This window comes from Notothenia rossii (assembly GCF_949606895.1).
Source record: "Notothenia rossii genome assembly, chromosome: 11".
NCBI lineage: Eukaryota > Metazoa > Chordata > Actinopteri > Perciformes > Nototheniidae > Notothenia > Notothenia rossii.
Window position 1 is genome coordinate 32,434,470 of NC_136910.1, and position 27,110 is coordinate 32,461,579.

The 27,110-nt window shown below is 40.6% G+C and overlaps 1 protein-coding gene across 1 annotated transcript in view; it reads left to right on the forward strand.

The window, feature by feature from the left end:
* The first annotated feature begins 8,056 nt into the window (after positions 1-8,056).
* LOC307025435 (early estrogen-induced gene 1 protein-like) overlaps positions 8,057-27,110 on the forward strand; it is a 44,091-nt gene continuing 25,037 nt past the window's right edge. The window contains 2 exon segments of the mRNA XM_079660103.1: positions 8,057-8,736; positions 9,071-9,361. Coding sequence (XP_079516229.1) covers positions 9,216-9,361 — 146 coding nt within the window. The 5' untranslated portion in view covers positions 8,057-8,736; positions 9,071-9,215.

A 27,110-nucleotide genomic window follows, 5' to 3' on the forward strand; every position in this document is an offset into this window, starting at 1 on the left:
TGACAATTAGTGAAGCATTGCAAATCAAGGGCTTCTGTGTCAGTAAGGAAGGAGAAACATTCAGCCTGCGTGAGGAACATCCTTACTGGCACCAAGTGCAAGGTCAGCTTCACCTCACTGCAAGGAAGAAGAAATACAAAAATTGTGAATTGTTTTTAATTTACATTTACTCGCCTTTGCAATGTTGTGGTTGTTAGAGTGTTAGGTTTCCTGTCAGCTCGTCTGTTGGGAAGATATAAAATATTAGTTTCATGGAAGTCACACCGTCACATATACTGTAAGAGCATTAAGACATACAGTACATAGGCTAAAACAAAACATCTAAAGATATAACCTTGCACTTTGATAAGTCTCGTGAACATTTTCACCATTTTGACATTTTTATAGATCAAAATTGAACTAAAGAAATAAATGGTAGATTAATCCATATTGAAAATAGGTGTCAGCTGCTACACTAATTATAATAGTTATATTTCTTAATTAATTAAGATAAGATATTACTGTATTGATCCCAATTTGGGAAATGTTTGTGTTGCAGCAGCATAACAAGAAAAACAAAATATAAGTTATTATATATACTAAAGTATGTGAGGGATGGAATATTAAATTGAATATAAATGTAAAAATGTACATGTGATTTTACGTCCAAGAGAAGCTATGGAGCCGAGAGTTCTCTGCCAGCCAGAGGTGATTTGTTATTAGTTCAATATGTCAAACTGATTTCCCTGACTGCAATCTTTAGTTACATGGTGAAACGTTATGCTGCTTGTACTAATTAGACTTATCATATAAGCCACACAGGTTTTAATAGGATGTATTCATTATCTTTACTTATGTTGCGGTCTTTTCAGCAGCGCCATCTCTAAAACGGCGATACAGTCACTACCCATCATTTACGTTTCACCGTGACATGGACAAAAATGTAACGTCAGCTTACCTGATGGCACGAATCCAGACTCTCCTTTGGAAAACATTGGCCGGGAAACGATAGAACAAGCACGTTTCATGCGAAGATCTGTGGCTGCAACCCGGAGCAAAGCAACAAACCATTGCGTAGCTAACTAGTAGCGCTAGCTTTAGCTAACGTTAGCTAACGAAACGAACTGCGGAGTAAAATTGGAAAACACTGGTAATTAATTATTCTATAATTTGTAAAACGACTGTGTTAAAAACGACAATTTCAAAAATAAAGATTCTAATGGTCAGATATAGATATACAGATACTAAAGATAGGCAGGTACTTGCTTTCAAGCAGAACACAGTGTTCTGCGTAATGACGTACAACGGCCTCGACAATTTCTGTAGTCCTATTCAACCACTCGGTAACAACCATCGTTTTTCAGACACGTAAACTCTTCAAAAATCCCCAGTGGGGTCACTGCTGATGTATTTAATGTCGTAGAACAAAACGTGACTTATCGCTTAAATTTGTGTCAACCACAGAACTTATTTCGAGCTATTTTCCAAAACGCTATGGAAAAGATGCATTGCTTTTTGAGGAAGGAACCGGAAGTGCTAAAAATGCTAACTTACTTCCTGGTTTTACGACGCGTCACTGCGGTTCTCTATGTAAGTGAACATGGTTCCAATACAGAGGATTGTGCTGGAGCCTGCACTATGGCTACTAAGGTTGAAATATACAGTTTTCAGTATCATCATAAAACCACTAGGAGTAGACTACAGAGAAGGAAAATACAATAAAATACACTCAACACATAGCACACTAACTAATATTAAGTTTATTATTATTATAATTATTATTATATAATTATTATTAACTAATATTAACTTATTTAGGGTACAGTTGTCCAAATGTCTTGCATCGACATTTCCTAATTTAACATTCATAGCTTGACAGTTAGCTCAGCCGGACACAGCTTCATCAGTTAACTAGCCTACAGATAAAGTTAGCTGATTTCCCCCTCCAAATGACTCCATTACTGGTGTCCCATTAAACAACGGGTGAAACGTTAATGTAGAAATGGCAGAGACCATGTTTATTTCAGTAACAATGCCAAAAAGATTAATGAAGACGTGTTAAAACTTTAATTACTAGCTTTTACGTTCTGTCAGCTGGCAAGCTAAGCTAATGCGTCAACGGCAACTGTAATTTATAGCTTCTCCGTTCTTTCAGCCAGCTAGCTAAGCTAAGCTAAGCTAAGCTAATAGGTAAACGGCGTTGTACCGACCCGGCTGCGCACACATGACTTGGTAATGTCACGGCCAGCAGAGCAGATACTGTTCTGCTAGGTTAACTCATGTCATGTTAAACGTCAAACAGTGGCGGCTGGTGGAAAATATTTTTGGTGGGGCTGTTGATATAGTGAGTAAAACATTTTTTTTTCATCCCTCTATGTTTAGATGAGAATAAAACAAAAAATGTCCAGTATCAAAGACTCATTTCACTTCAGGGTGATAGCAGGACATCCCATCTAGTCACTCAGAAAAAATCATTTAGCATAGACTTTTGATAGCTCATATATGAGACTTCAAAGGTCTTTTATTTGAAACTGTACATCAGAACGTCCTGATTTTTTTACTCTACCGTAATGCATAGGATAGTCGCGCACCGCAATATCACGTGAGGGCTGGCTTGACTAGGTTTTTCCGAGTGGAGGCTGGCTTGACCGCAGTCTAAACTAGAGAGAGAATCGCTGTCAAGGGGGCTACAACTACAACAAGATGAACATATTTGACCGTGATTTAATTGTAATACACGTTTCAAAAATGATGCCGAAGTAACAACATACTGATACCGGATAGTAAAAACCATGAATTAAGGCTTTGACAAGTCTGCAGACAGACGGCAGGCGAAAAACCTTTTAAAATGCGTGTTTTCTAATGGAGATTTGGCTAAGCTAACGTTGTAAATGCTCCGACCGTCCACACTCACAACAACGGCCTATACAGACATAAATAAACCAGCGACTGTATTCGCCATGACACAGACAGTATGTGGTTTGTACTTGTTTAACTTTTGTCTAGTTTCTGAACAGATATGAAGAGCTGTGAGCTCTGAGTGCTAAGAGCTAACGGCTGTGTTGTTTTTCTGGGGAGCTCATTGAAGATTACGTCACGGCTCCGCCTACACTGCGTTACTATAGATACTACCCCATTTCCTCACGAGTCTAAAAAACAACTCACGTCAACGCACGTGGGCAACGTGGGCGCCAACGTGAGCGCTCTCGTGACCAAAATATTTGACAGCGCTGATTGGCTGAAATTATGTTTCGGCGGCACAGTTTACTATTGAGACTTTTGCAACGTGCTGGTTGCTGCTGTTTGGCTCGGGGGCAGCGCCCCGTAATGATAAACTAATGTCAAGGGCAAAGCCAGTCAGGAAACATGTGACTTATCAGTAACTTTAGACATCACAACACCATTTTAAACAAGATTTTATTGTAGATTATACATTTTACTGATACCAATTGTATGATATTTACCTTGTTCATTAAAAATAAAAAATATAAAATATATATATTTTTGAAATATATATTTTTTTGAAATATATATTTTTTAATTTAATATATTTTTTAATATATTTTTTTGTATGTGGGAAGAGGTGGGGCGGGGCCCCTAGCGCCCCTATGGGCCGGCCGCCACTGACGTCAAAGTAAACAAAATAAATAATTTGATTCTAGTGGAAGTTACGTAATTCAAGTTTCTCTATCCCACAGTTAAGGTTAGACTAGCAACATTTAGTTATTTAGTATGTCATCTTTATCTACTCAACTTACTTACCACTGTCTTGTTGTTTTTTCTCTCATCTTCATATTTTTTCTTCTTCCTTTTGTCGCTTCCAGAAAGATAATTTCTCTTCGTTTTTCAGTGCGTTTCCTTGTCATCAGGATTATTTTGTAAACAATAGAGTGGCGAAGTCCCTCCCCTTCCGGTGGACCTCCATGGGACCTTATATCGGAAAAATAATGTTTTGAAGTCAATAGATGAGAGTAACACCTACCTCACTTCCGGGCAAAAATTACGGCCCCGCCCACTTTTTGGGGAAAACAACGCGGCCATTTGAATAGCGGTCAATACAAATTCTGAAGTTTTTGCCCACCCGATCAATTTTTTTTGAAAACCGTGGATTTTTGGATCTTCAAAGAGCTCGATTACGATGGCCAGTCAGGCAAACAATTACATTCGATCATTGGTAATCGACAATCGGTCTTGATATATGGTTAAGTTAAAATCAGTAGGCGAGGCTGTAATTTCTCCAGCTGTTACTCTCATGAGTAAGGCGGAACATAATAGTTTTATCATGCCAAAAAGCCGCTGTGTCGTTTATTGCACCTCAAACATTAAAACAAATCCAGAGTTACGTGTTTCTGTTCTTCCTCTAAGAAGAAAGGACAGTAACAGAAGATCTCTGTGGCTTCAGGCTCGATCGCCATTCAAATGACAGCCCTTGTTTCCCCCAAAAGTGGGCGGGGCCGTAAAATGACGTAGATGTTACTCTCATCTATGAAAATCGATACCCTACTGCTATATTTAACCATATATCGAGCCCGATCGTCTATTTCTAATGGCTTAATGCAATTGTTTGCCTGTCTGGCCATTGGAATCGGGCTCTTTGAAGATCCAAAAATCTCTGGTTTTCTTACATTTCTGATCGGATTGGCAAACACTTCAGAATTTGTATTGACCGCCGTTCAACTGACAGCATTGTTTTCCCCCAAAAGTGGGCGGAGCCATTATTTTTGCCCGGAAGTGACGCATTTGTTACTCTCATCTATGGCGAGAGAAAGATTATCTTTCGATCCCGTTTGAATTGTGCCACGAATTACACATATGATGTTTGTCAATTTAAAAGATAATTTTGCAAGTTAAACATTTTTAAATGTGTCGTAAAACTGTGAAGTTTCACATTTATTTGTGTGAAGCGCTCAATGAACTACAACTCTGGTCTTGCACACGTCACCGACACCAAGATGGCCGTCACGTTGGTACCATAGACTGTATATATAAAGGTTGGTACATTTCACCTCTTTCTTTCAGAATGAGGCGAAAAGTATTAAAAGAGGTGAAAATCACTACAAGTCTGGGCATGTTGAGAGCTGTACATACGAAAAAGGGGAGTTAGTCGGTTCCGTAAGAGCCAGCATGCGGGACCGGCTTGACAAGGTTTCGGTGAGTAACACGAGTTTAACGTTAATGTCAGCTACCTAACATTAGCTAACAAGGTACACTCTCGTGTTTTGTTTTAGTTGCTCTTCGAGAACGAGCAAGAGGTACTATTACTGGTATGATAACAACCTGGTACAAAGCACACAGGCATCTTGTTAAAGTAAGTAAGTGCAGTAAGTAAATGTATTGTTAGCTATCTGGAGGGAATACATCAGTTATGACAGCACTTACGCAACTCTGGGATTTGTAGTCTTTCTAGTTGCGTATTTTTCATAGTCTTATATTTCAACAGTTTTAAGACAAACTTTGAATTTTTTGACATGGAAATGATTTTTTAAGATTGACAAACAACATATGTGTAATTCATGGCACAATTCAAACGGGATCAAAAGATACATTTTCTCTCTCCATTGCCTTCAATGTATTATTTTTTCGGAATAAGGTCCCATGATGCGGAAGAAAGTGGGCGTGACTTCGCCACTCTATAATGCATTGCACGCGATTTGCGACACTGACCGGAGTGAGCCTGGATAAGGTGGGGCCCCATTAGGGAGGTCTCCTACTGTCATTGCAAACATTGCGCATTGCCCCACTCACTCAAATTCAGTTAATCTACAATAAGGGGCCCCCACTATTGTAGATTAACTGAATTTGGTGAAGGCTTATGACAATGTATGATGTCTGTTTAATTATATTTTTTGTATAACTCGTTCTGAATATTGCATAAAAAAAAAAAAACTACACTGATGTCGTTTTAAAGATTTGTCGCCCCTCGGGGGCCCCCTACTGGTCTGGGGCCCCAAGCAGTTGCCTGCCTTGCCTGTCCGCAAGCGGCGGCCCTGCTAGCGCCACATGTTTTGATGTCTGTTCTTGTTAATATCTTTGTGAGTTCTTATCATAGAGTGATGATGTATGTACCTATCGATTCTGTGTCATCTCACGATGCTAATCGATGTGCAGATAAGATAAGTAATAAGAGTGTTACTATGAGTGAGTTTCTGTGCAGTAATGCGTTAGCATTTTTCCGCTCGTGGCTAATTCAGAGGCCCTGGCCTGATCGCGGGGGCTGATCCGCACCGCCTGTTCTTCCAGTGCCTGGGGCCGGACCACGCCGAAGACGGCCTAAACCAGTCGCCGGCCTGTAATGCCTGCCGCATGATCCCTCGGCTAAGCCGCCGACATTGTGGCGAGCATTTCCAGGTCAAGTTCGGCCCACAGGTGGAGGATCAGGACCTTGAGGTGGTGGAAATGGATGAACAGGATTAGCTTTGTGGGCTTTTAAAAAAAAAAAAAAAAAAAGATCAGTTAGCTGAGTTTCTGGGGGGGGGGGGGGCGGTGTAGAACAGGTTAAAAGATAGAACTGTGGCGTTTATCTCTGTTTTGGGGTCCAAGAATCCAGACACAAGTAAAGTTCAAGGTGTTTAATAAATAATACTAGGCCCAGGCAGGTACTGTCGACAGGGAGCTGGCTGGTAGAAGAAAGGTCCAAAAACAAACAGAAGGAAAACGTTCCTGGCCAAAAACTCCAAAAGTTGCACAAAAACTGCAAAGAGAATAAAAAAACTCAGCTTGGGCTGCAGAGAGGCACTCTGGATTGACGAACAGCGTTTAATTCTCTGGCAGAGAAGTGAGGTGAGGGCCAGGCTCTTAAAGAGCAGGTTGATTATGTGAGTGGGAACAGGTAGTGATGGCAAAATGAAGCTTTGAATGAAGCGTCGAACCACTTGGACAATTGTGTCGGAAATAGGTTCATTTCTTGAAGCTTCAGTTACAGCGACCTCTCCTGGCGAAGTGCAAGGCTGCAGTGGGTTTAACGCATCTTTGCCTTGAAAAATATTCGATACACACACACACACACACACACACACACACACACACACACACACACACACACACACACACACACACTAAGACTGAATATCATGTTCTATTTGCAATTAAAGATTGATAATAGTGTGTATTGGGTTATTGAGAAGAGACTCGAGAGTGCTTGACATTTATTTGGGCGGAGAGGGCCTTTTATCAGTTATTAAAGTATTAAAATATAAAGCTGAACTATTCCGAGCTTTGAACCAGCTGCGCGAAGGATATCGCCGCATCCTAGCCGCCGGCTCTATCTACTGGGCTATCAATTCCTTACACCATCGAAGTGTTTTTATATTACTCATTGTCTTTTTGTTCACAACTTCTCCACATTTCGAAGTGTTTCACGAGCCAGAACGACCTTTTTATCTTCCTGGCTTGCTCTATAATGATCCAATTAAAATACAATGCCAACAACAACTCAACAGCAACAATGCAAACTACGACAACAACCCACACATTGCGCATTGTTTAGAGTGGTTATAAAGTGTTGAAGCGCTCAAATATGAAACTGTTTCAACCTGTCACCTGTCAGAATCGAGACGAGGCAGTGCATTGAATCACCTGATTGGACGGCGAACCAGTGAGTTGATTCATTCAGGAAATGAAGCAGTTGCTGGTTCGGACGTCACATGTCACGTGATTTGAAGCAGTTGCTGCTTCGGACGTCACATGTCACGTGATTTGAAGCAAGCTTCGAAGCACTGCTTCTATGGAATAGGAAGTCCAGGGTTGAAGCTCCGTTCGAAGCTTCAGTGTCAAACTGCCATCACTAGGAACAGGTGTGCCTCATCTGCAGCCAGGAGAATACCAGCCACGCCCCCTGTCACACACCAGCCCTGCAGAGAAGGAGGCCCAATCCCAAACCACTCCCTCGACCCTATCCCTCCGTGACGGAGTGAACTCCGTCTGTTGCCACACTCGCAGCTCAACGAGGCTCCTTCCTGTCAGATGGAGGGAGTAAATACAGCGGCAAGCCTTGGGACGGCCTCCCCTCTCTCCGGCAGAAACAGGAAATCCAGTAACTGTATGTTACAACGGTTTCAAATCAGCCTCTCTTTGACAAAAAATGTAAATTAATAACTCAAATAAAACTCCAAACATATTTTCATTGTGTTATAGTTTTAAACCTGATGTTTATAAGCTTCTTAGTTTTTGCAACAGTCTGTAAATATACACAACTTTATAATAAAATGCACACATTTACCTTTTTCTATTTGAATGCTCATATACAATTCCAATAGGCAACATAAATATTTAGAATATACAGAAACATATTGACGTTATATTATATACACTAGAATTGTGCAAAGTAGATGTTGTGCAAATTGTTCTGGGTTCTAGAAAAGGAGAAACTCTAAATATTAGAAAGATAAATATTGGCTTCCTAAATATAGTGTAGACATAGTATAAAGTATAAAACATAAAATGAAACATACTCAGGTTAAGTACAAGAACCATAACATTTTCCTTAAGCAGCCTTCAATACTTAAGTAGCCTAAATGTACTTCCCGACATTCCACCACTGCCTCCATTTTCAGCTATGCACTCTCTGCACCTCTGAACAGTGTACACACTTTGTGGACGGTCCCTAACTCTGACTTGTTTTACAGCCTGTCTGACTGTTGAACTCTCTACCGGGGAGGGAAAGTTGTGGAAGATGCACTGAAACCAATGAAATTGCCAAAAACCCCGCCAACGGTACACAGCCAAAACCAGAATGCGGAGCACCGGACAGACGGAGCGGTAAGTCAGAGAAGTTTTCCCGGCACTCAGCCCGCGGAGAGCCGCCCCGGCGCTGTGTGTTCGCGTGGCAGCTGTCTGCACCGCGAGACACTGTTACTGCTGGAGGAAACGCAGAAAGAGTTTCAAACGGTTGAAAAACCTTACATTCATAAATCAAACTAAAGCATTACGTAGGATGTATTTTTTAAATCTACTATGTGGGATAGAAACATCCACGGTACATTTAATGTCCACATCTGTCATTGTTGCTGTAGAAACCGTAACACAAAGTTCCAATGGAGCTGCATTCAGCTGCTTGTATAACTCTAACAAGTGTATTTATTTCCCATTCCAGGACTGAACATTTTTCCAGAGATGACTGACCTTGAAGCAAAGAGGGATTTCCAGCCCTTACTTTGAAGCCACGTGCAGTATATGTATTTGTTCCTAACTCTTCCATTGGTGTTCATCATACCACAAGCATACTCCAGCTGGGAACAATGTCTTTTTTGACAAGAAAGAAGAAGTTCAAATTTCAAGTGCACTTTACATTGGAGGAGCTAACAGCGGTGCCTTTTGTAAATGGAGTGCTTTTCTGCAAGATCCGGCTGATTGATGGGGGGGACTTAGCCATTCAGTCATCCAGGTATTTGGAAACACTCTCAACTTCCTTGTTTTGAAGCACTAACACCTCTGTTACATGCAACCAACACACTCTGCTTTCACTAGCATACTCTCTGACACACAGATGTCAGACGCTTCTTGTAGCTGGTCTCCAGGTCTGTGCACATCTAAGGAAGGACGTTGGTCCACTTCTCTCTGAAGGTCCTCTCCAAATCCTTCAGGTGTTGAGGCTGATGCTTGGCATCTGGAAGCTTCAGCTCCCCAAAGCAGAACGTTTCCACTTCCATGCTGACGGGGGGATGGTGTTCTGGGGTTATAGTCAGCATCTCTCTTCCTCCAAACACGGCGTGTCGAGTTGACGCCAAAGATCTCGATGTTGGTCACATCTGACCACATCCTCTCATCCCAAGCCTTCTCTGAATCCTTCAGAGGTTCATTGTCAAACTTCAGACGGGCCTCTCATGTTCCTCTTGAGCAGGGGGCCTTCAGGCCATAGCCGCGGGAAGTCATTTTTCTCAGGGGGGTGCTGCCAAAAGGGGGGAGGGGGGCAGCTTAAAAAAGAAAAGAAAAAAAAGGTGGTGAAGGGCCGGCCCGGCTGTCAGCGATATGAGCCGCATAAATTGTTTGTTAAAGGCGAGGCACGGCAGGCAAAAACATCGTTTTTCATGCACTGGTCAATTTTGAGATGTTGTGCTATTTTGATTCCATAATATGTTTCTTTCAGGCTTTTGGAAGGAAAACGTACGAAATACATATTTAAGTCTTTATTTTACTATAGTTTGTCTATTTGCGTCTGTATATTTCTCCTAAATTCACCAAAAGTTAGCATTCTAACGTAACATAAAGTACCGCGACCACTGTTTGCTCCATGTCATCAGAGATAATCGTTGGAAAGCTCCGTCTCTCCTGCACAATCTCATCGGATCCAAATATGGTCATTTCCTTTGTAAGGAGCAACCAATCGTGAAAGTACAAAGGGGTCTTAAACCAAGAAACGAAATCTCATTGGCTGGTGTCAACTTCTGACAACGTGATTCGTTCAGATGCGTCACGTGGTGTGCTAAAACACTTCCTGGTTAGCTTTCCGCTAGAAATTTAAATCTCAAAAGGGCAAAAGAACGGCGAAACACACAGTTCACAGAGAAGACAACAACAATTGTCACTTGCACGAAGCAAGGTTATACAAAAAACAAATGACCCCGAACATGAAATAGCTTCACGGAGTGCGTCGAGGCGCAAGGTGTCATCCAAAGAACAGGAGGGTTTAGCTAGAGCCACACTGCAATCTTTTTTTTTCAAAATGAGTTTTTTCTCCTACTCTGAGTCTGAAATGTCCACTTCAGTTGCACTTACATACACCAAACCTTCCAGTTATATTCCTATCAATATTATGAAGACTTTTACAGAACGGTTTGTTCATATGTCATTCATAGCCTGAATTATATAAGATGTTATACCTAAAAACATGGCGAAAATTGATATTTCAGGGCTGTTGACAGTATTTTCTAATTTATGGAGTGTTAAAAAGAGATATCCAAAATCCCTTCTGTAAAGGCCCAGATATACCGGCCCGAAATCGGCAGTAAATGGGAGTCGGGCCGAACATGAGCATGGGCACGCCCTATTCGGAGTGGTGTGCGCCGCACCGTCGGGTCTTTTCTGCCGACCTGACGCGTCGGGAACACCACCGGAAGTCGGACAAAGGGATAACACTGATTGGCTGTTCAGCTAGCGAATCAGTGCATGAGAAGCGTTAACAGAAGTTAGGGAGGTAAACAAATGATTTAAAATGGAAGATGGAACACACACGGACGGCTATTTCACCTCATCGGTTTATAGAGCTCCTGTTCGTTCATGTTTTCAATGGACGAAAGTGAAAATGGAAAGAAAAACTCTATTTGTTGTTTGTTTATATCACGGAGTCTGTTCTTCTTCTCTGTCTTCCGGTTGTTCCGGTTGTTGCCTCTTTTGAATGATGAATACACACTACCGCCGCCTGCTGGTAAGGAGAGTTATTGCCAATCACGCATACGCAGTTCATACGTGCGCGGCTCGGATTTGCGGTGTGTTCCAGTGCGCGAAGTCAGCAAATACGCAGATGAGTCCGGCGACGCAACAGTCGGTGTCGGCGTCGGCGACTTCTCAGGTGACTGGCCGGTTTATCTGGGCCTTAAGAGCTTTAGATGCTAATATGACTACAAAATTAAACAATAATTTTGAACCTGGCTTTATCCAAATATGCGCATATTTAATGAGATAATGGATAATTTGCATATTCAGAAAACTTGAACAGATGTAGCGATTCATTTCAGACAGTTTGAAACGCGAGGGCCGTGATTGGTACGTGATCTGCCCTCGCTCAAGGGAAAACCTCCATTTTGACTTGAGACCGCCCCCGGGATAGATAAATGTAATTATAATGAAGCCAGCTGCAATGGATCATTGATCCACCAGGGGGTGCAGTGGGGTTCCAAACTGGAGCTCATGTGAAATAAAGTGAGATACAGTATCCTGGATGTACAGCGGAATTTTGTTAAGATCCATATGTCACGGATATCATACTACTGTGCTAAATAAGAGACATGTAATCATTTACAAAACATCACCATGTTGTTATTTAACAAAATAATTTTGTTATTCTAAAAAAACGAACGGGAGGAAATGCAGCCCGGCTCTCGATTTTTAATCCTAATTTAATCATCATCTTCACCACGATCATTTATGTTTATGTTTGCCGAATTGACATGAAATCACTGACACATATGAATATACTGTATTCAACTTCATTAAAACGTTATTAACGTGCCTAAACTCAGTAATTCACCAAAAATATTTATATTTTAATGGGGTTTCGTCGGTCGATCAGGATCCCAAAGTGTAGCGGAGGGATCCTCATCTGGATGAAGGGTGTTATTTTCCCCATAAGGAGCAGGTCGCTGCAAATTATCCCGCTTATTACACGGCCACATTCTCAACAAAGTAACGACATGACTCCCAATATTAATTGAAATGCTTTTATGGATTTAGAAAATGTTTTTATTGATTTAAAAAATAGTTGTATGTATTGATTTAAATTGACATGCATCCGCTAAGAAAAATAGTCCGTTGTTACAGTTTTTTAAACAGTCTGAATGAAACGGCAGCTCTCAGCTGTGTATTTACACAACTAATGGCCCATCAACCACAGCTCTCTGCCCCCCTCCCCCCCTGATCTTTCTTCTCCAGCAGCTAAATTAACAGTAGGTTACTCTGAGTGACCATAGACTGCATGTGACAAGCTTACAGTTAGTGACGTAACAACACCATAAAAGCTGGTGGGTTGAAAGCAATACGGGAGGTAAAAATAACTACAATAATTGTGACTTATTTATTGTGGCTTTTATGTTTTTAGGTATAACATTTTATGTAATTCAGGCTTATAGTTCACCCTTCTCTAAAAGCCTTCAACAATGACAATATTCATTGTAATTTAATAAATCCTTCCAACACACATTGTAAAAAATGGCCTACTGTAAGTTAAGAAATCATTTCAATATGTACATCTTCTGATGTAACAACAATAACATTATAAATAGTAACATAGCTGAACATGGTATTGCACATAAGCTTTGAGTGTTACTGACCTGAGATGTTTTTATTACATGAATTAAGGTGACTGAGGCTTTTTAACATACAGGGATACAAACTCATCAGGTATGAAAAAGGTGACAAGGATCCGAGCCCCCGGCTCCCCCACCCCACGGAATGACAGAGGATTTTAGCAGTCAGAACAACTAAAGCAGCAGTGTTAATAATAACAGAAACGCCAAAGAGTCACATCTAATAGAAATATATAAAAGCATTTATTTTAAATTGTGGAGCAGTCAGTTTATAATTTTGGCAGCACTGTTGAGCATTTTGAAAATGTATTTTCATGCCTCTGTGCAAGGCTTAAGTCTTTTTATCTTTATAACCACATGGTGTAAAGTAACTAAGTTCATAAACTCAACAAGTACTATACTTGGGCACAATTTTGAGATACTTGTACTTTATTTAAGTATTTCAATGTTTTGCTACTTTGTTCTTCTACTCCACTACAGTTCAGAGGTACATGGTGTACTTTGACTCCACTACATGTATTTAATACCTTTAGTCACTTCACAGATCTGGATTAATTAAGTGAAATATAATCAAGTGTTAAATCAGACTTTAGTTCCACCTGGAGTAAATCCACAAGCTACCCTGCAGTATACAAAGTCATTCAAACTAGCTGCACCTTTAGCAGCCTTGAGAACACTTTCATGATCAATCATTATAAAACATGTCATATCTATTATTCTGAAATGGACCAATCTCCACAATGACTACTTTTACTGTCGCTACTTTCACTATATTTTGATGATAATACTTTTCTACTTTTACTTGAGGAACATTTTGAATGCAGGACTTTTACTGTAACAGAGTATTCCTACACTCTGGGACTATTACTTTTAGTCAAGTACAAGATCTGAGTACTTCTACTTTTACTCTAGTACAAGATCTGTGTGCTTCTACTTTTACTCAAGTACAAGACCTGAGTGCTTCTACTTTTACTCAAGTACAAGATTTGAGTACTTCTACTTTTACTCTAGTACAAGATCTGTGTGCTTCTACTTTTACTCAAGTACAAGATTTGAGTACTTCTACTTTTACTCTAGTACAAGATCTGTGTGCTTCTACTTTTACTCAAGTAAAAGATCTGAGTACTTCTACTTTTACTCAAGTACAAGACCTTAGTACTTCTACTTTTACTCAAGTACAAGATCTGAGTACTTCTACTTTTACTCAAGTACAATATATATACTTATACCACCTCTGTTTATAGCCTATGAAAAAAACTATTAGAAATAGAAGGCTAAAGCTAACGTTAGCAGATAGTGACAATGTATGCTAGCTAGCTAGCTCAACGATTCCTTAAATAATATTGCCACAGAAAAACTTTTCAGTTCACATCACGCTCTGCCGCTCCGACAGGGAGCTCTGCTCTGAACACCTGAACAGCCCGTTCTAACAGCTGTTCACCAGCGGTCCAGTCTGTGCCACAGTGACTCCGGACGCACAGTTAATATTAACGAACGCACCCGTAGGTAATGTAGCTGCTGAAGCTAGACCATCATCTCGGAGCAGCAGAGCCTTATTATACATCCATGAGCAGAGCCGACAGGCAGGAAGACTCGAGCACACAGCTCGCACTTCATTATAATATATAAAAAAAGAACCCCATGCGTGTCATGATGGCACATAACAGCTCACGGCCGCAGATTACTCCGGGTCCCAGCCCCCCCCCATACCTCAAAAATATTTGTATTGCAGATCTACATGAATCACACAAACGACTTATTTTGGATTAAAAAAAAAAAGAGTCCGTTGTTACAGTTTTTTAAACAGTCTGAATGAAACGGCAGCTCTCAGCTGTGTATTTACACAATTAATGGCCCATCAACCACAGCTCTCTCCCCCCCTCCCCCCTTGATCTTTCTTCTCCAGCAGCTAAATTAACGGTAGGTTACTCTGAGTGACAAGCTTACAGTTAGACACAACACTGTCATTGCAAGTGACCCAGTTAGTTGACTTTTATGTTCAACTGCTAAATTCGTTACTGATAAAAAAGGGCTTCTACTGTACCTAATTACCTTAACACTAGAACCGCCAGAGGTTTTTGTATAGGCCTACCTAAACCTGTCAAATCCCGCTATTAGAATGCCATTTTTAACAACATAGGGTGCTACATAACACACTTTCAGGAAAAGTCAGGGACTGGGAGACTTTAATATTTTATTGAAAAAAAGTTACATTGCACACACACAACACACATCACACAAATTGACCCGATTGGCGGTTCTAGTATTAAATAAACTCACTAATGAATGAAACCAGTTCAATACGCATTATTCTTATTCTTATCATTCTTTATGAGCGCAGAAATAGTCTTAAAATCAGATCTGTTTTTTAAATGAAATCTGACGGCAGGCAGTTAGCTCTGATCACCTATGACAAATGCGCCGCACCTAATCGCTGGCCATTCAGCCACAGACACTGTTCGAAATGGGGGGGAGCTAGGAGGAGCTTGGCTCCCCCGAAGAGGGAGGGAGCTCCCCTGAAGGCTGACTTTGAGATAAATAGGGGGAGCCCAAAACAATCGTGCATATTTGTGTCACACAGATTAGAAATGTTGAGTTTCTGTAAATAACAGTTCTTGAAATAAATAATAGTTATTGTTCATTACAGTTTCTGAATATTTGTTTTATATTTGTGAATATGTCTGGGTGTTGCCATCTGTATGTGGCGGCGCTGCATTCTTACTTACGTTGCTATGATTATGGCGGTGATGCCGGCGCGGTATTTGAAATGTTCATATTGATATTTTTTTAACTCTGGCTGTGTAATAAAAAAATATGGCAAAACGAAAACAGCCAAGCGTCACAGCTTTTGGATTCACAAGCAAAGAAGCGAAGGAGTCTAAAAATGACAACGTGAACGGAAAACAACTTTTAGTTGGCCGGCTGTAAGTGGCGTTAGGGTCGAGTTTGACAGCTCCACACCGAGGGAGAGGCCTGCCGATGCGGAGCCTGAAGAGGCTTCAACAAAGGCCACATCCGCCGGCAGAGTGACACCGTCTGTATTAGTAGAAGAGTGTTTTTATAGCAATCGATCGCATCCGCGCTGCTGCGCCAGTCAACAGAGCGTGCGTGTGACATATTTAGTAGCAGGATGTGCTCTGAAAAATAGGGCTCCCTGAAAGCAAATGGGTAATTCGAAAACTGACAGAAATACAAATCAAACTGTAGAAGGTGTGAAAGCACCTATTGTTTTAAATAATGGTCGGAATGTGACCTGTGAGCCTTCTGAATTACCGTGGGACAGCACATTCTAAACTAAAATGTTCAATCAATAAAGTAACATCTTATCTTATCTTAATAATATCTTCATATTAATAATAATAATAAATCATACAGTATGTGTCCGAAAGGGAGCAGGAGGAAGCAAACACAAAAATATACTGCATATTAAAGCAAACGATTGTAAAGGTTAAAGTATGAGCATAACAAATAAAGAAGTGTAATGTAAACATTTACATTATAATTATGATTATTTAATATATAAAGACTATATATTATTGAATTACAAGATTAGATATACTTTAGTTGATCTAAAATATTGATGTGTTCAAATGCTCTTCAAAACACAACTGAAAGTCCATGAAACTTGTCTTTCTGTATTTGTGAATGAAGCGCCATCTCCTGGTTAAAACCTGAAATTGAAAATCTGGCAACGCCCTCTTGGAAAATAGTGGGAGGGTTTAACATTCCTCTATACTGGTCTTTGGCAGGCGGTAGGCAGGAAGCTGTAAGCTGGAGTCCGAAATTCAGTGCTACATCTGTAATACAAGAAACAATTGCCTTAATGTAGTTAATTAACTGGATACATTTCTAGCTGATATCTTTAAGTAAAAAAAAAGTACCCTATTCACCTGGGGTGTCTCGCCTTAACTGTTAGGCTTAATAAACCATTATAGACCTACATCACTTAGCAACAGCTGCACATGCCCACATGCTAACTATGGATCTTACAAACCTACATAACATTACAAATAGTCAGAAAATATTATTTACAATATTAATAAAGCTATGAATTCAATTTTAACTGATTGACAAGGCAAAACACTGCACAGCGGCAGCAGCATTAAAGGTACAAATATCGTCTTACCTTGTGTTGGGGCTTCACAAAACTCTAAATGTAGCCTTCCTCTCTGGGGTGGCACTAATGAAGACCCTCATTAGAGCAGATACATCCACATTGTCCAAAATGTTACTATGGACATGCATCAAAGTCAGATGTGTCAGTCTCTTCTGTGTCATATTACTCTAGTTGTAGAGGTAGTGGGCTGAGGAGTAGCTGGTGGTCCACTCTTTTTATTGGGTTGTTTGTTGGAGAAAAAAATCCAAAATCCTTTTTTGCGCCATTCTAGAAAGTTGTCACTCTGCAGTGTGTGTGTCGCGTCAATTACGTCACTCTCCCATGACCTACGACCTAGATGACTCGAATTGTATTTATTTGGAAAATAAATTCAATACAAATATATACTATGACTATTATATGCTACTGCATACAGCTAATTTTATTTTAAGTAAAATCATAACTATTTTATGTAGTTTAACTCACACACTCACAGTATCTGCTGCCCATTAGGTGGTCACTCAGTTTTTAAAATGTACACCACTCGCCAACAGGGGGTGCAGCACCCACAGCACCCCTACTTCCCGCGGCTATGCTTCAGGCGCTGCAGGATTTGATCCATTATGGTGTAGTGTGATACCAACAGTTTTCTAGGTGACTGTGCTCCCAGCTGCCTTGAAATCATTAACAAGTTCCTCCTGTGTAGTTCTGACCCCTCACCTTTCTCCTGATCATCAAAACCCCACGGGGCCAGGTCTTGGGGCCAGCCCAAGGTCGACTGATGCTCACAGCCTGTCCTCCTACAAAAAACGACCAAATAGGTAGATCGTTTAAGCAGCTTAGATTACGACCCATAGCCACGTTTTAAAGTGTAGCAACTCTAGTGGTCGTGTAATAAACAACATGCTCCCGTTTATTAGTTTATTCACAAATAACCCTCTCTGGAAAATCCTAAATTGTAGAATAGTTTGGCCATTAAAATGCTTTTTGATTAGATTTCTAGCGAGAAGTGTATATTGTACTTTTAGAATCCACGTCCAGTGGAGGTGTAGGATCTATAGTTTGATAGATATTTACGAAGATGATCTGAGTTCTCGTCAGGATAACGTGTATCCAGCTTCCATGTAAAGTTAGCGTGGGTGAAAACAGTTTTTCCGGTCTCGAAGTTTTCATAATAAAACCAGATATATTCCCCTCACTGTCAAATGATTACACAGTGATATCTGCATTACTCATCCACTAAAAAACATCAGTTTATCCTTGTTAATTACACAATATTGATTGGTTTAAATTGTGTAATGCTTTTGTGTTTTTAACCTTTCATTCAGAGAAACAAATAGTTTTTTAGGAGTTTAGACACTTAAGTTTCCAAAGACACTACACTACCCAAAATCCCCAGCTATCGTTTGGAACTACAACATCCGCCTTGCTTTACAAACCCCTTGATTAGTACTCAAGCCCTGTGATTGGATGTTGGAGTGGCAGTGCGACAAGTTTACGCTGAGCGTCAACAGCTCTTTGAAATGGAATGGAACCACGGCAGTCTTTTCAAAATTGGAATTGGACGGGTCCAGCCCCCATGGTCCAGCCCCCCCCCCCAGAACTATACATGCTGGCTATTGTGTGTTTCGCAACATTATGGCACGTCTCTTTATAAGACGTTTTCGTATTTCCCACAATTAGAAGTTGCCAGTGTTAAACTGTGTACACCCTGGAGGTTTAGGTGATACGAAACACAGTGGTGTTATCACATTTAAAACATATAATTAATAAATGGGTGAAATAATATACCCACATAACACCTAAGGTCAGAAGAGCTTTATTCAACAGCTGGTCTTATGTCTGTGACCCCTCCTGTTTTTCATTGATAAGCCTGAAACATGCACTTGTCAAGGTTCAGAGGCACATTTTGCAAATATGGCAGTAGCCATCGATCATCTTAAGATAAGATAAGATATACTTTATTGATCCCGAGTTGGGAAATGTTTTTGTTGCAGCAGCATACTACTTTGTTTACTACAATTCAGAGGTTAACCTGGTATTTTTTACTCCACTACATGTATTTTAGTTACTTTGCAGATTCTGATTAATGATGTCAAATATAAACAACCCTTAAATCAGACTTTAGTTACACCTGAGTCAAATTCAGGGAAGGTGATTGTCAAGTGCCAAAATAAACTATGCAATATATTGGACGTTAAGTACTTGTCAGACTTCATATTTATCTGTGGATAGCCCCAAAGTGTTTTTCTTATTCAAAAGAAGACCTTAACTTAAAGTAATCTTTAATGTTTAAATAAAGCCTTATTAGTTTGTCTGTTTTGCACATCCTCCTGTTAATATCTTTGGACGTCCTGCACTAAACTGTTTTATTGTAGAGATCACTACAGTATCTTCTTGATATTTTCAATTTTGTATGTAGGCTACTCTTAACATTTAAATGTTTTCGTCAAATAAAACGTCTTCAACAACAAAATTCAATAACGTGCTTTAACCACTAAGAGGCGCGGGTTAAAAAACCAGTGGTGTAGTTAATAAAACATAATAATATCAAACATAATATGACTATTAACTGTATTGTGAAATTAAAACAGAACGGTAAAGGAAAATATAGTTTCAGTCTCTCGATTTGAAGATTATGCATTGTACCATGAACCTGTATAGACCTGTAACAGTCAACTGCATGAGGAGTTGGAAAGGTAATGAATTAATTAAAATGTCGAACTCGGACTTCATTTTAAGGACATTTCGGCCAGGGGTTTAGAGCTATATTTGTTTAAGCACCGGATTGGCAAAACAGGAGAGTTTCTGCACCAGTCTGCCTTGATCTATTCATGTCTGTGACACTCACAGTATCTGCTGCCCACAGCTGTTTTATAGAAGGAAAACCTCCTTCACTTCATGAAATCTCTGCAGCACCAGGAAGCAGCGGGAAGGTTAACTCCGCCTCTTAGAAGAGGAGCGCGCAGTGCCTTTCACGCACAGCCTTTCACGCACCGCCTTCAATGTGTTTACCTTCAGAATCATTAGAAAGGCTGATGTGTTTTAACCACACACACCTCCACACACACACACACACACACACACACACACACACACACACACACACACACACACACACACACACACACACACACACACACACACACACACACACACACACACACACACACACACACACACACACACACACACACACAACATTTAAACACAGACTTCTGTTCCTCCATGTTTCGTTGTTATCGTTTCACTGAGCGGACCCGCCCCTTTTTTTTTTCTTCAAACGCTCCCTTTTTTGGTCCATCTGCGGCGCTAATAGGTTTTGTGCGCTGTGATGATTCGGCTTTACCTTTAGCAATGAATATTAAATGTTCATTTGATCATTGGTTTTATTATGAAAACGTCGAGACCGGAAACACTGTTTTCAACTCGTAACTTTACATGGAGGCTGCCGCATACCTCAAATCATCTTCGTAATATCTATCAAACTATTGATCCTACATATCGACTGGACGTGGATTTTAAAAGTACAATATACACTTCTCGCTAGAAATCTAATCAAAAAGCGTTTTAATGGCCAAACTATCCTACAATTTAGGATTTTACAGAGAGGGTTATTTGTGAATAAACGACCATCTGTAACGTTTGCATTCAACGGGAGCACTAGAGGGCGAAAACTTTAAAACGTAATTATAGGACGTATTGAGTGCTTGAACAAACGGCATCTGGTCGTATGAGTTGGAGGACTTGCTGGATGCTCATGCTGTCTTTCTTCCATTTCTGAATAATGGCACCAATAGTTGTCACCTCCTCACAGAGCTGCTCTCTGATGGTCTTGTAGCCAGTCCCAGCCTGGTGGAGGTGTACAGTCTGGTCCCTGAGGTCCTTAGACAGCCCTTTAGTCTGGCCCATGGTGGAGAGGTTGGAATCTGATTGATTGATTCTGTGGACAGGTGTCTTTTATACAGGTAACTAGTTGATGTTAGGAGTACTTTCCTAAAGGAAATGGACTTATGTGACCGGTCTGTGGGAGCCAGAATCCTTGTTGGTTGCAAGGGGATCAAATACTTATTTCACACAATTAAATAGAAATCCATTTATATCTCTTAAATTATGTACATTGGATATTCTTTTTAATATTCTGTCTCTCATTATTCAAATAAACCTACCATTAAAATGATAGACTGTTCATTTCTTTGTAAGTGGGTAAACTTAAAGTGGACCTATCATGCTATATTTTAATAATATAGTGTAGGACCATACCTATATAAGGCATATGTATACTTTTTATTTTTCAAAATACCAAACAGATCATGCATTTCAGCCATTCCTCATTTCGCTCAATTTCACACTGTCTTTGCATGGGCTGGTTCTGTGAGAACAGCACCATCTACAGGCCTGGCATATGTACTACAGCGTCTCCAGCGCTTTCGAACGGCAATGTCCGTGGCTGTCTCCTCCTGATTGGTGGAGTTGGCCCAATAGCCGTAGCACCACTTCTTTGAAGTCACAGAAGTGTTCAAATCTGGATCAGTCTGTATCAGATCCGTTGCAGCCCCTTTTTAAGAGATTTCGGTATGGAGGAAAATAAAGAGGGTTGTGTTTTCTGACACTTGGTGAGCTCCCTGGAACACCGGGGACACATATTCATGTATAAAAGACGTACAAAAGTGCATTTTGCATGATAGGTCACCTTTAAATAATTGGCTAGGGATCAAATACTTATTTTTTTTCCACTGTATGATATATTTTGAATGACTATAGCAATTTTATAAATCGCAAACATTGCGTAGAAAGTGGCGTACGCCATTTTTTGAGCGTATATCCCTTTATAAATGAGGCCCCTGGTCTGGTGGAAACACTGCTTCTACGTCCTTTTGATAGTATTCCATTTTTTATAACAGCACTTTGCAAAGCAAGAGGCAAAATATGCTGTTGAGAGAGAGAGAGAGAAGAATGAATTGAAATATTCCAAAATACACTGATGAAAGCAGATCAGGAAGTTTTAGAAGGGACTAGAATAAGAATCAGTAGTAAAGTGTCTCTGTCTGCAGTCTGCCATTTATCCTTTAACCAGAACTCAGTCAGGAGCTTGGTGCGTGGGGTCCCTTCAGACAGCCAGTCAGCAGGTCACTGCTTTAATCTACAGCCACTGAGCACATTTGCCTGAATGCAAATAACTCAGTTAGAGTCAACACTGTTTTGGCTCACAGTTACCTAACTTCCCAATGCAAATCCATGACATGTGTCCATGTAAAGGCTCAAGGAATGTGCAGTGAGTTATTGTGTTGTTGTTGATGAGACACAGGGATACCCTCACTCTGGGTGCAGTGTATTCAGAAAACCCTTCACACAACCCTGACCTGCTAATGCTACTACTCATTCTAAAATATTTCTGTTCTAAATCTATACTTGTTCTTTAACGTTTCAGTAAGGCATTTCATCCAGAAAGCATTATGTAAAGTGGCTGATAATAATAATAATATTTTTTACACATCTGTATTTCTTGAGGGCTTGTTTGTGTTTACATTATTGAAAGACAATGAATCCCCAAGGAAGACTTGCAAGAGGTGCTGGAGCTAGGATTCACTAATATTATAATAATAAGCCCTATTATTACTAAACTATTCCATTTCCAATTCCAGCCTGTGGAAGGAGCATGCATTTCTGGTGCTGAACAGGATCAAGCTTCAATTCACTTCTGGATTCACATTATTGACCCTACCACTGACTATCCTTTGACCACAGTTAGGCACTCTGACTGTACACTGCTCATGTGTACTTGGTTTCACATTATCTTCATACATCCTACATGGGTTGATGACATTGCTCTACTGTAGTCTGCAGTGATGGCAGCGTGGCACAGTGCTTTGGTTGTGTTTTTAAATAGAGAAATGAAGAGCAGCTCAGTCAGAAGCTGTTTCTATTTGCAGTGCAGCTCTAGAAAAGGGAAGTGTGAGCAGTCAGATGTGTGTGTGCTCAGTCTCCTGTCTGCTCTCACTATAAATGATCCTTTCTGCTTTTCAATATTCAGTGTCATATTATGCTTGAACCTAGACAGGTCTCTAAGAATTATCTTTGTCTGCCATCAGTAATACAGAAGTCAGCTTTAACACATGTGAATACATTGGATCAAATTTCGATTTATTTCGATTGTTGTTCATAGATTAAGCATATCTTTGGATTGCTTTTGCTCAGAAATGTAAATCTTTAAATCTTCATAATATGTTTATTGGCATTTTCTTATATTGGAACAACAATATGAAAACAAACATGTACTTCACACTTATACACACATACATCATAAATAGAATAGAGGAATTCCTCAATTCCCTTTCAGAGATCACCTTCCCATCCCTCATAATGTTCATATATGGTTCAAAGAGCTGAATAAAGTCCTTCTGCTTGCCCTTAGTGATGTATGTCAGTCTTTCTAGACCAACACTACCAAAAAGTTCCTAAACCAAGTCTTCAGTGACAGAGCATCCATATTTTCCAACATAGCAAAAGCCCTCCTGGCTTAAAGAAGTCCAAAGTCCAAACGTTTAAAATGTACATTTATAAATCTTGTTTGTGTGATCAGTGGTCAGCTTTGATGTTATGCATAACCATTTAAAGTTCCACTCCACATACGTTTTAAATGCTTTTCCATGTTCAAGGGTTTAAAATCTAGTTCCATCACCAATGTTCCAATCAACTTTTAGTTTCCTCTACCTAAAAATAACCAAAGATATGTAACTGTGCACATCTCTCAATGTTTCAGTTATACCAACATTTATTTTATCATTTTAAATGAAACATTTAGAGCATATAAGACCTTTGTTCCCTGACTTTGTGCCCCCCTTTAAGGACCTGCCCTCGGAACAAATGGAAAACCCTTTGCTTACTGACAGGGAATCAAATAGGCCCCTTTACGCATGGGCCGGGCCCCAGGAGCCCCAGAGCGCTGCCTGAGGACCTGACCAGGACCTGACCAGGACCTGACCAGGACCTGGACCATGCAGGAGCACCAGAGCGCTGCCTGAGGACCGGACCATGTCCTGGACCATGTAGGAGCCACAGAGCGCTGCCTGAGGACCTGACCAGGACCTGGACCTGGACCAGGACTTGCAGGAGCCAGCAGTCTAGCAATGTGGCCGGGGGCTGAACCATGAAGGGCTTTGAATGTGATCAGTAAAATCTTAAAATCCCTAACCTTGACACTGCCCAGTGAGGAGGGCCTTAAACGGGTGGAGATGGCCTAACGCACCAAGCTGACTCTCTGAGATGGATAACGACTATACATTGATGAGTGTCTGACGGCCATGTTTTTGTGTTGTGTCCCGTGCCACCAGGACTTTTCTCAGCTTCAAATATTCTTCACTGCTGATTCAGCATGTTGAATTGGCGAGGCACTTTTGAAACAGAATCAGAATTCATTTATTTGTCCCACAGAGGATAAATGTATTTATTTGATTTTGTTTTGGTGTGTCAGAGCCATAAGAGACATCTACACCACTGGCCAAATGTCACCGACAGGTCAGAGAAGAGCCTGCTTCTGAACAGCTCCACCCGTACAATAAGCTAGCCCTGGACTTCAGTCCATGCATACCAGGACTAGAAATGTGAGGTAGCACCATCATGTGCCCAACCGGCTCTACAAACAGATGTTTTCAGTAACTGGTCACAGCTGTAGAAGCGGCACTTGAAACCACCTGTTTGCATAAGCATCAATAGAAACAGCTGTTTACAAAAAGGTCTGCAGCGAGGAAACTGTGCTTGAACAGCTGATCCAAGACCACAACCCTCTGTCTTTAACTCTCTCTTCTACACGGTTTTCTCTCTTTTACCCTGATAAAGGTTTTTGTTGGCAAAGGTAAAATCATAAATTGAACACATACTGTATTGCCATAGTCATGAACTTGAAACATGGTGCCTGCCAGCCGCAGAACGAAAAAAACATAGAACCAATTTGTACAGAGTCGCTGTGATTGGCCAGTTATGTACCAAACCTAATTGGTTGTTGGTACATACCATTTAATTTTTTTAAAGGAACCCTATAATATTGTTAATTAAATCACAAGTGTGAAATTTGTTATTTCAACCAACATTATTATAGAATTATATTGCCCATTCAGCTTTAAGAATAGATGTCTGATGACTGTAATCCTTCACCTGGTTAATTATTGAGGGAAATCCAAACATTTTTAAAGCTTCATAGTATAAATGTCACAACTCACATTAACCTTTTAGCCACCACCGCCTTAGACATATACCTGCTAACTAAAGCCAATGCATTGTGACATAAGAACAACATCATAAAAACACATAGCAACAGAACTGGTGTGTGTGTGTGTGGACCTACTTGTGTGAGTAAGGACCATTTACAGCTCTGTCTCATTCCTCAGATTCTTCTGACAGAGAGTAACCAATAGAGTGGCGAAGTCCCTCCCCTTCTGGGGGAGCTCCATGGGACCTTATTTCGGAAAAATGATGTATTGAAGTCAATGGGGAGAGAAAGATTATCTTTGGATTCCGTTTGAATTGTGCCACGAATTACACATATGATGTTTGTCAATTTACAATCAAGTCAATTTTTTTTAAATATGTCGTAAAACTGTGAAGTAACATTTTTTTCTTCTGTGAAACGCTCAATGAACTACATCTCCCGTCTCGCACCACACACCAAAACGGCCGTCACGTTGGCACATTTCACTTCTTTCTTTCAGAATGAGGCAGAAAGTATTAAAAGAGGTGAAAATCACTCCAAGTCTGGGCATGTTGAGAGCTGTACATACACACAAGGGGAGTTAGTCGGTTCTGTAAGAGCCAGCATGCGGGACCGGGATTCTGGGATTTGTAGTCTTTCTCGTTGCGTATTTTTCATAGTCTTATATTTCAACAGTTTTACGACAAACTGTGACTTTTTTGACACGGAAATTGTTATTTAAGATTGACAAACATCATATGTGTAATTCGTGGCACAATTCAAACGGGATCGAAAGATACGTTTTCTCTCTCCATTGACTTCAATACATAATCTTTCCGAAATAAGGTCCCATGGTGGTCATCAGAAAGGGAGGGACTTCGCCTCTCTATAGGCGCTTTCACACCGGAGTACTTTTCCCAAGAATAGTTCCGATAGTTCCTGGGATTTTGCGTTCACACGAAAAAGATCTGGAACTAGAACTTTCTTTTGCAAATCTTTTCACCCCTTTTCAGTCCCTGCTAGAGAGCAGGGACTTTCCTGGGGAGGAAAAGGTTCCAATTTCTGATTGACTGGGCGAATTGCAAACCACGCCCCGTAAAACTCGGAAAAGTTTTGTGAAGCCGCCATTGTATTTGCTTGCATTAGCATTATTAGCATTAGCCCAGCGCACCAACGGAGAGAGACTAACTTATGGCAACGCAAAAGAAAACATGGGAGCAGTGGAGATGAGGAGGTGTCAGCGTTCTGGCGATTTACTCGGAAGGCTTCAGTAGAAGCTGCTGGGAGTCCCAGCAGCTTCTACTGAAGCCAGTCCCCAACTCCGGGGACTTCCGGCCGGGAACTTTGTGTGGCAGTATACGCCGTGAAGTTGTTTGCAGCTTGCCAGTAAACCCAAAGCAGAAGAAGAAGAAGTGACGTCAGCGGCTTAATTTGCCTAATCCTCCCTCAGGGACTTATTCCGGTGTGAACTCGATCTCCCCAGGAAAGTACCACCTCTCTAGCAGGGACTGAAAAGGGGTGAAAAGGTTCCCGAAGTTCTAGTTCCAGATCTTTTTGGTGTAAAATCCCAGGAAGTATCGGAACTATTCCTGGGAAAAGTACTCCGGTGTGAAAGCGTCTAATAGGAGTTGAGTGTTCTTCAAAGTGTGATTTTAAACCAAACACATTAGCTGCATTTAACTGTTGATAAGTTGACCTGCTGAGTCTCTGGTGTAGTGAGGACAGGGTGAGGCTCTGAGCTTTCTCCTGTCAGACACAGGTGTTATTCCTCAGGAGAAAGCTTAAACATCTTCAACAGATTTCAGCCAAGAGGCAGCCACAAACACATTCACCAGATTCTCCAGCTGTGCTTCATGAAGCTGCAGGTGTGAAGGGCAGATGTTTCTTC